The 12,202-nt window shown below is 38.7% G+C and overlaps 1 protein-coding gene across 1 annotated transcript; it reads right to left on the bottom strand.

Moving 5' to 3' along the window:
- Nucleotides 1-1,436: 1,436 nt before the first annotated feature.
- Nucleotides 1,437-3,646, bottom strand: LOC132148717 (uncharacterized). The gene is made up of 2 exons (XM_059557418.1): nucleotides 3,572-3,646; nucleotides 1,437-3,232 (listed from the first exon to the last, which is right to left on the bottom strand). The coding sequence occupies exons 1-2, from the start codon at nucleotides 3,644-3,646 to the stop codon at nucleotides 1,982-1,984; spliced, it is 1,326 nt and encodes a 441-aa protein (XP_059413401.1). The 3' UTR covers nucleotides 1,437-1,981.
- Between the last annotated feature and the right edge of the window lie 8,556 nt (nucleotides 3,647-12,202).

Below are 12,202 nucleotides of genomic sequence, written 5' to 3'. Positions count from 1 at the left end.
TGTGCATTTTTACTTTCTCAAAAAAACTCATTCTGTATGATTTATAAGCGTTTTGAAAAATGGGGAAATGGGTTATGTCCTCATAAGTCACCATCTCCTTGTAATACCTGTGTCATACCCATGTCATTATACAGAGTTGTGTCCTGATATGATACAAAAACAAGAGCACGCACACACACACACACACTACACACGCGCACACGCACACACACACACACACACACACACAAAACGTAGAACTTTATATTTGTACTTAATGAATGTACTTCCTTACAGTCCACCTCTGATTATTTTTAAAGTGAAAGTAATTACATTTATTGTCAGAATATTAATTAATTATTGCTAAATATATGAAAGACTGCATCTGAAGGACTTGGACCAGTCAAACAGCACTCTTTGGCTGTCACAGCTGCCGCTGAACATTAAGCTGTACTATGCTCTATTTGTTTTTATTATTATTTTTTTTTTTCAGTTTTATTCTTATGGTTAACTGCCTAAATCCGGGTTGCAATCCTGTCTACGTGTGATCACAATGGACAAAACAATAAACTACATAAACTCAAACCTTTGTGAGATATCCGTCAGCATTTGAACTGCTATTTGTAGTGTGTGTGTATTCAGGTAAGCTCCAAGTCAGTACCTGCATTTAAAGTTGTAATCTGACAAAGATCACAGCAAACCAGTGTAACTTATCTGGCCTCGGTCTTGGCTAAGCCTGAGGTACATCACCTTCTCCACTTTGATGTAAAACATAAAAACAAAAACGAGCAGTTCTGGCTCCTCCTATCCTGGCAGGATTGTCCTCTCGAGTCAGTGCTACGCTCATACTGTTGCTATGCGACAGAGCGCTAATCAGAAACACCAGATGGTGGAATTAGGAAATCCTGCAAAGGCGGAGCATCTCACGCACTTCGGAGGACCCTTTGTGCACTTCGGAGACCTGGTCTTCGAAGTCTGTGTCCTTCGAAGTGTGTACACTCAACTTTGGGACACAGCTAAAGTCTGTGTGATGTGATGAAGGTGAGAGTGTGATCAGTCCCAGGTACGTGGGCCCATGGGAAATGTAGTCCAAATAGATTAGAGTCAATATTCAGCTGACAGATCCCTCTGTGGTTTCAGAACAGTATTCAGACATTACACTATTACATTTACACATTAAATATCAAAGTCTAACATGTTAAAAGGGTCATATGATGTTGCTAAAAAGAACATTATTTGGTGCAAGGCAATGTGTTTACATGTTTTAAGGTTTCAAGTTATACTTTTCAAAGAAGTTTTGTTGGTTGATGTTTTTGGGGGAGTGTTGGGAACAGGGCATAGGGATGAGTCAGCCTTAGTTTCTGATGCAGTAATCATTAAATAAATGGCTTAGATAACTCAAGATTATCTGTTCATTAGTTAAGATCTAACACTCAAAAAGGGAGACAAATCAAAGCTAAAATCGATTTTTATTTTTATTTCCTTCTTTAAATGATTCAGTGAACATGATAATATACAGATTAGGTTTCTTAATCTTTAATACATTTGTCCAAAAGCAAAAACAGAATCAAATAAGGCTTCAGATTTGTTACACATGAAATATATACATTAATTTAATACTAATAAATGTCCTGGGCATCATCAAACATCTATTGTATACTGAACTGATTATAAATTGTTGATGTGAATATAAAGATGTAAGATAAAAACAACAACAAACGATTAAATCATTTTGGAAATAAATGTAAAAATTAATGAATAGTCATATCTTAATTATTTAGTACATTAAAAAAAACAACATAACGTTAGATGGCACTTTATTAACATTTGATGTAATTTAATCTCTTTCAGGAATAACATACTATGTTCGTGCATTTACATTTAATCATTTACCAGATGCTTTTATCCATAGTGACTTACAAATGAGGACAATAGAAACAATCAAACCAACAAAAGCATATATTTTAATTATTGTGGCTGTTCCTGATTCAGATGAGTATGATTATTGATTATTTCTCTGAAATTGTTCAAAAAACATTCTGCATTCTCTTGCTTGTCTGATAGCTTCGACTACTTCTATTCCGTCTCCTCCATCCATGCTGAATGGATTTTTTTCACTCAGCTCTTCAAATTTTGCGTCATCATCACAATTATACAAGTCCCTGATGAACTTCAAGTTTAAATGATATGCTCCTGGGTGTACTTTGGGGTCATTTGGTGAATCCACCCCTTTATAGGTTCCCTTAAGTTCAATTGCCCCATTACAGTATAGACCAATTGCCAAAGTTCTGTCATTCAGAGTTGACTGTCCGATCTTTAGGTCTTTTAGCTCTGGCTCTTTCTCATATTTCTTATATGTTTCTGGTGCAACGATGATGATGGGCTTACTGACGGGAAACACAGCTTTAAAATTGGCACGTTTCTTGACCTGCCTGATCAAAACGCATGACTCCATTCTGTAATCGCCTTTTCTCCTTCCTTCCTTGATGAAATTCTCCTTTATGGTGTTTTCTCCGTCATCCACTAGAACGCAGAAGTTGGGTTCTGGGTAATACACAAAGAGACCATTGATCTCTGCTAAGGCTGTACGAATCTGGAGGTCCAGGTCACTTGCAAGGTGCTGTTGTTTCTCGTGGGTGAACTCATAACCAGTCGACATGACGGTGGGTGGGATGGGTGGATCTTTTTTCAGCTCCTCTCTCACAATTTGTAAGTATTCACTGTAGATGGAGTTAAACCTGAAAGTGTCGCTATCAATGAAACTGAAGTAAACCAGACAACTTCTATCATTTCCTCTCAACTCCCGTGCACGATTTGTTGTAGCAGTGTGGCTTTTCAGATACTCTCGAATATCCTGGTATGGTATGATTTTTTTAGGCTTTTTAGATTTTTTTTGCAGTCTTTCAATTTCTTCATCAGTCAATTCAGTTGCTATTGTTCCACCGCTTCCCCAAGTGTAAGTGATTATAGAATACCTGATTTTACAATCATGCCTGAATCTCTCGAGATTTTTCAGAACTTCAACTAGCTCTGGGGTGTGTTTTCCATTCATGCCAAAAATCACGGCTATATCTTCGAGCACCTCTCTGCCATTCCTGTCCCTTGTAAATTTCCTATCCTCTTCTTTAAAGCCTTCAATAAGAGCATCGAGTAGATAACGACACCCTTTCTGTGCCTGAACCTCCGAATCCACCTTCAAAGGTATATTGATCAAAAACTTGACCTTTACGCCCTGATGAACAGATTGTGGTGACTGAAAATACAGTATAGAAAGAACAGGAGTCAAGTTACTGTACTCTTCCAACATTGAAACTCTTAATTTCACACTGCTGCTGATTCTAGGTTGTGACTGATCAGAAGGTTTTGTAATTTTTTTTATAACAGCAGCTCAGTTGACTATAAACAGATAAGAATAATGTCATTATTAAATAATAAAAAAAGCTATTCTAAGTGCAGCACATGCACAGTGTGCTTAATACCTCTAGTGCCTATAATAAACTGGAAACTGGAGTAACATTTTATAGTTAGAATTATATGTTTGTGAAGAACAGTAACTACTTTATCACAAACAATGTTAAATATATTATCTAACCTGAGTTGAGGGGTCATTGGGTTTCTTGCTGTCTGCGGGCCTCTTGCTGCCTGTGGGTACAATCTTGCTTGCCATCTGCTTGCTCTTCGTTGCTCCTAACCAACTGAAATCTGCCTGCTCAGCCAAGTCTTATATAACAGGCATGAGATCAGCTCACTCCTCCCCAGCCCCAAGGCAGTGTTGCCAGTTGAGCAATTTTGTTGTTAGATTGAGCAACTTTGCAGACTACCCTAGCATCTTTTTCTTCAAAAAGCACCTAGCAACAAATTTAGGCCTTTTTAAAATGTATTTTTTACTTAAACATTTAAAAATAATAAAAATGTATTATTGATTGATTTAGTCTCTAATGTTAATAATAAAATGTCAAATCAAATTTAAGTCATAATTCAACGGGCTAAAACCTGTGAGCAGCCTGTATAGTTAAGGCGGTCGCACACCGGTAGAGAAGCGCCGCGTCGCGTCGCGCCACATGTAGGACAGCTCGAGGTATCGCACACCGGACGCGCACATGCTGCTGGAGCTCAATATTGAATCAAGTTCTGAGCAGCAAGATGAAGATGCATTTTAATTAATTTATTATTATTATTTTAAATATATTATTTTAATTGATCATTAATGAGTTTTGAACGTTAATTAATGAAAAGAATCTGTGTTATAATTTAGTCTAGATTATCACTAGCTACTAGATTGCCATTAATCAATTGTTTTGTATTATTATAAGCAATTTTCAACATTTCTAATGCTGTAGCTACTAATACTGATTTGTTTGCTCAATAAAAACAAAGAAGCTAAAAAAAATTATATAGGTATGCTTATATCTTAACGTTTCTAAGGACTGTCACTGAACATTTTACCTCAGATCGAAAATTAGACATTCTTACCTGAAAAACCGATTACAAACGCGATCTTCCTCCACGTTTATGACTTCCTCGTGTTGTCTTTGAATATTTGAATCCGGGTATTTCCCTATGTCCTTGATTAGTTTGTCATCTTTTGCGGCCCGCTACTCCGCTATTTAAATGACCTGAAGTGTGTTGTGATGGTTGTGACCTTGTAAATCCACTAGGTGGCTGCCATTGAGACTGAATGTAATCACGACAGGCAAATACTGTAATATTTTGCGTAGCCTATGTGAAATATGTCTCAAGAGAAAAATAAAAGATTAAAATGACTAAGTTTATTATACATTTAATTATATATGTTTACATTTTATTCAAGCTGTACAACTAATGTAGGTAGCCTAGTATTTTGCAGCAGTGGTATCTTGGTGTAATGTATAAACAACGGTTTGAAACAAATATGATGTTATTTAATATAAAACTATGCTGATGGCGCTCTGTGGCGCGGCAGGAATTTGAACAGAGTTCTGAGTCGTAGCTGGGCACCGCGGACAGACACCGAATGGCGCCTCCGGTGTGTGTACACTCATTGAGAATAATGTGTTCGAATTTTAAAGACATGGCGCGTAAAGTTCAATTTAGCTCGCCATCTGTTAAAGAATGTTTAATCAAATAGGTTGCTATTTTGTCCAAGGCTGACTTATGCTGATGTTAAATATGATTAACAAATGGCATGCCTTCACTACTATCATCAGCAATAGTTCATTTCAGCAACAGACAACATATACATGGGTCAAAGACATTAAGATGTCTGCATCAAAAGAAATTTACAAAAGTTATTTTATGCCCATAGAAAGCACATCAAATGTACATAAAGTGTCTACTGTTAAGTTTTCAAATAAGTTTTTGGAGAATAAAATGTCAAAATTTGGTTGAAATAATGTAACATTGTCATGCAGTGTAACAATATTTATGTAAAAATTCAAAAAACATGTTTATTCTGACTCGTACATATTAATATATATAAAATAATAAGGGGGCATATAACTTTTTTGTTGTTTTAAATTTTTTAAATGTAAAATTAAACCTAATTAGTATTTAGGGTGAAAGTAATTAGTCTTTTAATGTCATAAATAGATTTTTGTTGTAAATATGCTAGACAAGATTGTTACACGTGACATTTTAGTGGGTGTCTTCTGTAAATCATGGAAAAATGTATGGTATTAATTTTTTTCTTGAAAAAAAAACGTACAAAATTTCTTAAACTTAAACCGAAAACCTTTTTTAAAAAAATATGGGAAAAACAACAATTTAAAGCAATATTACATTTTATTATTAAACCATTTTTTGTCTTTGATCCACACTTAACATTCAGGTACATTTTAAAGTAAAACAAAATTTATATTAATACTGGATTAAGTAAGTATAGTGAAAAAAGCATACAATATAATAAACAACAGGACAATAATATAATCATCTATTAACATCACTGTATTTCATAAACGTCCATCTCATGTATTAATATGTCACAGGTGAGACACTTCAGACAAAAACCTCTGTCAAAAGTGTTGTGGCAAGTTCCTGTTTCAATAAGACTAGAGGCAGAAAGTAGTTTGAAAGTGTATTCCTTTCAAGAAAAGTATTTATTACAAATCATTCTTAGAAGTCAGGATGTGAGGTCTCCAAATAGCATTTTTTTGTCTTGCAGCATTTAGTCTAAGAACACTCTTTAATAGAGTAAAACAAATAATATTAAAAATAAAAAAGCATCTGTCAGTTTTGAGATTTTGGCTTTTCATAAAGTATTTTTTTTTTTAGTCTAGTGTAAAGAAAACATCCAAAATACAGTTTTAAATGTTTCTTTTTAACTGTTCGTATCAGTAGATTTCGATTACAATTCCTATCTTTAAATGCCATTTCCTTAAAATGAGAATTTTATTAATTAATTAATTTATTTTTTACAAATCTCCAGTCCAGCATCACTTTCATACACCATACATTCATATTATTCCTATCTATATTCTGAAAGTTTTTACAGAGGGTTTTACACATATATCATTTCGCTTTCTTATACATTTTATTCCAAAAATATTTTTTTCTGACTGCTGATAGTATTTTATGATTGTGGAGTGATAACAAGAGAAAACCAGAATCCCCTCTGTGGAGTTCTGCACCTTACCAATGTTCAGATTTTTGATCTAGACGTTTATGCAAATTATCACATATTTAATTAAATGATTGCTTTGCATATTTGAACACTCACATTCAGGCTACATCCACACGAAGCCGGAGCTTACCCCAGTCTGATCTTTTTTTCCCTCGTTCTAAAAAAAAATGCTGTTCACATGGAGTCGTATCAAGAAATATCTGCGTCCACACAAAACCAGTGAAACTGACTGAAAACGAGTAGTATACATGCCAGATCAGTATGTGGCGCTGTAATTTTGCCACAGAGATTCACTAAAAATGAAGAAGAAGACTTGGAGCAATCACATAAACCTTGCACATTGCATACAAAACATTGTTGTTGTTGCTCTTACTAGAGGTCTTCACGGGTCCAAATATTCATGCCAGGGGTGGAATGGCGACTGGAACCAAGATGGCGCCAGTGTGTGTGGCCTGCCGTCTGTCTCTGCTTGCGCTCTGTGTGTTTGTGCTGTATGTATCACTTGTTGCTCTGAATGTCAACTCTCTGCTGGTGTATAATCGCCAAACACTGCTGGATCTACGACTTTACGCCGAAGCTTTAGTAAAGTCGAATCAATCTGGGCGTGGGAATTTACCCCCGTTCCTGGCGGGAATCCCTGCTCACCTATGCCGCCTCCCGCACCCACTTCCTCGGCGTAAGTGCACCCGTCGTCGGGGTAGACGTAGACGTCGGGGTAGACGTAGCGGTCGGCTGGTGAGGCTGAAGGCTTCTGTGGTGGACCTTTTTTCTGCTCTTTGGACCGAGTTTGGAGGCGTGCGTGGCGGCCTTATTTCCCGGCGCTTACTGGAACCTGACGACCCCTGGCTGATACCTGTCGTTGGCCCGGATGATGGGTTTCAGACCCGCGGTCGCTGCTCTCCTCGCCCCCGCTGGTGCGGGGTGAATCACTGCAACCTGCGGCCTATATGTTGGACTCCCCAGACAGCTGATATAGCAGATCCACAGGTTCCTACCAGACTCGGTCTGGTGAACACTAGATCACTAGCGAACAAGACTTTTATTCTAAAGGATCTCTTCACTTCCAGAGAATTGGATTTTCTCTTCGTGACTGAGACGTGGATGACTGTTGGTGAGTCCAGCGCTCTCATTGAACTATTACCACATGATTGCTGTTATTTTAACTCCCCTCGGATGTCGGGTCGAGGTGGAGGTACAGCCACTTTTTTTAAGAGTTCTTATAAGTGTAAGATGCAATCTCCGTCATCCTCTTTTACCAGCTTTGAACTCACTTTATTTGTGCTGGGTCACCCTCACATCGTACTGTGTGCCGTGGTCTATCGACCTCCGAAGTACAACAAGGACTTCATAAATGAATTTTCTGTTTTTTTGGCTGAAATTATGCCTAAATATGACCGTGTCCTTATTGTCGGTGACTTTAATATTCATGTATGTTGTCCTGATAAGCCAATGGCAGCGGATTTTTTAAACCTTATTGATTCTTTTAATTTTGTACAGTCTGTGTCCGGACCTACACAAGAACGCGGACACATACTTGATCTTGTTTTATCTTATGGTCTGCCTGTTCTTAATCTTGAGATATGTGATGCAACTTTCTCTGATCATATGCCCGTTCTGTTCGAGGTTGCTCTTGCCTGTAATACTACAGTTAGATCTGCTGCTGCTGTTCGGCGCTGTCGTATTATTAACCCTTCCACTGCCGCTCAGTTCTCCACTGCCTTCAATCTTAGCTGCGTCTTTACTGAGACTGTCTCATCTACTGAAGAGCTCAGTTCATGGTTTCACTCCACCTGTAAGCATGTAATAGACACTGTGGCTCCATTAAAAACCAGGCAGCCTAAAATCAGATCTGAGCCCTGGTTGAATGACGCAACTCGGGCTATTAGACGTGAGTGTCGCAGAGCTGAGCGCCGGTGGAAGAGGGACAAACTGCAGGTGTTTTTTGAAATGCTTAGGGACTGTTGGCGACGCTATCAAATTACTGTGAAAGCTGCTAAAAGAAAATATTTGTCGGAAATCATCGTGTCAAACTGCCACAAGCCTCGCATCTTGTTCAAGACTATTGGCTCTGTCCTGAACGACCCACAATCTGTCAGTATGGAGTCCTCCCCTGTTGTTTGTGAAAATTTTCTTCATTTTTTTATCAACAAGGTTTGTTCTACTAGGGCTTTAATTTCCCCCTCTGCGTATGACCCATCAATCTCTGTCACCTGCTCTGCTATTTTTAACCAGTTTGAGCCTGTGACGCTGTCGTTAGTACAGGAGATTGTTGGTCATATGAAGCCCTCAGGTTCTCCAAATGATGCTGTCCCTGCGCGATTTTTTAAGGAGATCTTCCCTACTGTAGGTCCTTATGTTACCTCAGTCATTAACAGTAGTCTGTTCTCAGGTGTGGTCCCTTTGAATTTTAAACATGCAGTGGTGCAGCCACTGATTAAAAAAACAGGGCTAGATCCTGCTGTTTTTTCCAATTACAGGCCCATCTCTAAACTCCCTTTTTTTCAAAAATCATCGAGAAAGTAGTTTACGGTCAATTAATGGCCTTTTTGGAACACCAAAATATTCTCGAGATTTTCCAATCTGGTTTTAAATCTCTGCATAGCACTGAAACAGCACTTTTAAGAGTTTTTAATGATATCTTGTTAGCTACAGACTCTGGTGATTCTGTGATTCTCGTGCTTTTAGATTTAACTGCTGCCTTCGACACAGTAGACCATGAGATCCTAATTTCGCCTGGAACAGTGGGTGGGTATTAGAGGTGTGGCATTGGATTGGTTCAGGTCGTACCTGGCTGATAGAACGTTTTGTGTTAGCCTCGGCGACTCTGTGTCATCCTCTGCTCCCCTCTCATGTGGGGTCCCACAGGGCTCAGTGCTTGGCCCTCTCCTCTTCTCTCTTTACCTACTCCCGCTTGGCTCTATAATTAGGAAGCATGGGATTCTATTCCACTGTTATGCAGACGACAGCCAAATTTATGTACCTCTTAAGAAAAATGACACCAGCTCTGTTACTGCATTACTGAAATGTCTGGATGACATCAAGGCCTGGATGTCTTTTAACTTTTTTAATTTTAATCATGATAAAACAGAGGTGATGGTTTTTAATGGATCCACTGGAACCCCCCTGCCAGATCTTGGTCCCCTAACACAGTACATGAAACCAACATTTACAAACCTTGGGGTGAAGATGGACCCCGATTTTAAACTTGAGAGCCAGATCAGGTCTGTCGTGAAATCAAGTTTCTTTCACCTGAGGCAGCTGGCCAAAATAAGACCAATTCTTTCCAGACAGCATTTTGAAACAGTAGTCCATGCTTTCATAACCACTCGGCTGGATTACTGTAATGCACTGTATGTGGGGGTCAGTGCGTCGACCATCTCTCGGCTACAGATGGTACAGAACGCTGCAGCTCGCCTTTTAACTGGCACAAGAAAACATGAGCACATGACCCCCATTTTAGCCTCACTCCAGTGGTTGCCCATTCATTTTAGAATTAATTTTAAAATTCTTCTTTTTGTATTTAAATCCTGCAATGGTCTTGCCCCGCTATACCTCTCTGAGCTTGTACAATTTTATACTCCTTCCCGGTCTCTCAGGTCTGCAGATCAGCTGCTCCTGAGAGAGCCTAAAACAAAGCGGAAGCTCAGAGGGGATCGTGCCTTCGCAGTTGCAGCTCCAAAACTTTGGAATAGTTTGCCTCAGCACATCAGACAGGCCTCCTCTCTGTCTGTTTTTAAATCCCACCTAAAGACCCACCTCTTTTCCTTGGCTTTTAACACCTAGTAGGAAGTTGACTTCATTCATTTATTTTATCTTAAGGATTTTATATTTATTTGTTGTTTAATTTTAAATTTTGTTACTTTATCTATTGAGTCCATTGTATTATTATGCTTCTGGTTGTTATTTATTATTATTGTATTTGTATCTCTGTGTGCAGCACTTTGGAAACCATGTGTTTTTTTAAATTGTGCTATATAAATAAAATTGGATTGGATTGGATTGGATTGGATGCCCGATCCCGAAAGAGACCTGTAATGTACTACACCGAAACGACCCGGACCCGTCTAATATTTCAAAAGCTGGACCCGGACCCGTGTAGATCCGAGAAGTGCCTACCTGGACCCGGCCGGACCGTCTATTATTTGAAAGCTGGACCCAATCCCGCAGGGAATACACAGACCCGACTGGACCCGATTGTCACATATTCCACCTTAAATTGCTATTACAAGTCAATAAACCTGTTGCGAAAAATACAACTTTTTGTCTTACCTAATTTAAGGAGCCGTAGTCTCTCTACCTGACTGCCTGTGATGCATTACAATCCTTCGACAAGAAAGTTATTCATGTTATTCCTCTCTTTATTCCAAGTCCAAGCTTAATCCACTCATCATTTCAGCTTCAAGAGTCCACTTGATGTCACGATGACAAATGCTACTGTGCACATGTACATTCTGACTCGAGCTAACTCGCATAATAACTTCGACTGTTTGCTCTTTTGAACTATAATAACGATAGCTCGTGCAATGCCATGGACGCTGACGTTATTTATTTGCTAACATCTTTGTGCTCTCTGCTCTGCGTCAAGTCTGAATCTGATCACTAAAACTTTAAGATTAAACCGTTCATTTATATTATTATAAAAATGGGAGAAAATGTAAAGCGCGGTTTGGCGGTCGAAGTGTACCTCACTGGTTGCCATAGAAACATGAAACATGCTCAAAATATGCTTAAACGCAATTTGAGCATCATAGAAAATATTCATGTGACAGTTCACCTCAGATTGTGTTGCTGATTTGAAATATATTAGATATTAATGTGTCAAGTCTGCAAGCATTATTACCGTGCGTGCACTTGCATTAACTGCACGCTCTGCTTCTAACGGCAGAGAGAGAGAGAGATCGCTTTTTTTGGCTCACACTTTTCTTTTCTTAATTTTACAAGTTGCAAGTTACAAAAAACACAAGCAGTGTCTGATCACAGCCGGGTGTTCTCCGAGTCCGATGACTCCGATCGCACGGGTATTACACACAATGTTAAACAGACCCGGGACCCGAGGTAATAGATTCGGACCCGACCCGGACCCGGCTGATCATTTAAAATATACCGGGTCCCGGGTTGATGGGTCTCGGGGGCACTGTGAAGACCTCTAGCTCTTACGTGACGTAGTGGTGTCTGACTAGGGTCGACATGTGGGTTGATGACATCATTGTTTCAGAAAATATACGGATGGCCCCGTCCACACGAAACTGCAAAGACGGCGTTTTCAGATTTATCCACTCTGGGACCTGATTTAAAAAAATAGTGGTTTCACCTTCCGAAAACGCCAGATCTGTGTGGACAAAATGGCTATCCGGTAAAAAAATTGTGCGTATTCACAGAAACAGAAATTTTTTTGGGGGGGGCAGGACTTGGGAGCTAAACATCCTGTTTACTTGAGTTCATGCAGCATTTTGATTTCAACCACCATTTATTCGGATCATTTTCAAAATATTTCTGTTATTGTGTCATGAAATGTAGTTTTAAAAGTATTATTTTAGGCAAGCATGTAGTTGTTTAAAATGCAAATCTGTAGTTTATTTATAAAGACAGTGCCTATTTAAAAATGTGTTTCGCAGATTTCAGAGA

This window comes from Carassius carassius, chromosome 9 (genome assembly GCF_963082965.1).
Source record: "Carassius carassius chromosome 9, fCarCar2.1, whole genome shotgun sequence".
Taxonomy (NCBI): domain Eukaryota; kingdom Metazoa; phylum Chordata; class Actinopteri; order Cypriniformes; family Cyprinidae; genus Carassius; species Carassius carassius.
The sequence above is the reverse complement of the archived record's forward strand: the minus strand, read 5'-3'. Positions and strand labels throughout refer to the sequence as shown.

What these genes read in the sequence shown, in the direction of transcription:
- LOC132148717 (XM_059557418.1), bottom strand. Translation starts at nt 3,646, where the DNA reads ATGGCAAGCAAGATTGTACCCACAGGCAGCAAGAGGCCCGCAGACAGC. An exon ending in CCAATGACCCCTCAACTCAG is followed by an intron (nt 3,233 to 3,571) that starts GTTAGATAATAT and finishes CTGTATTTTCAG; the next exon opens with TCACCACAATCTGTTCATCA.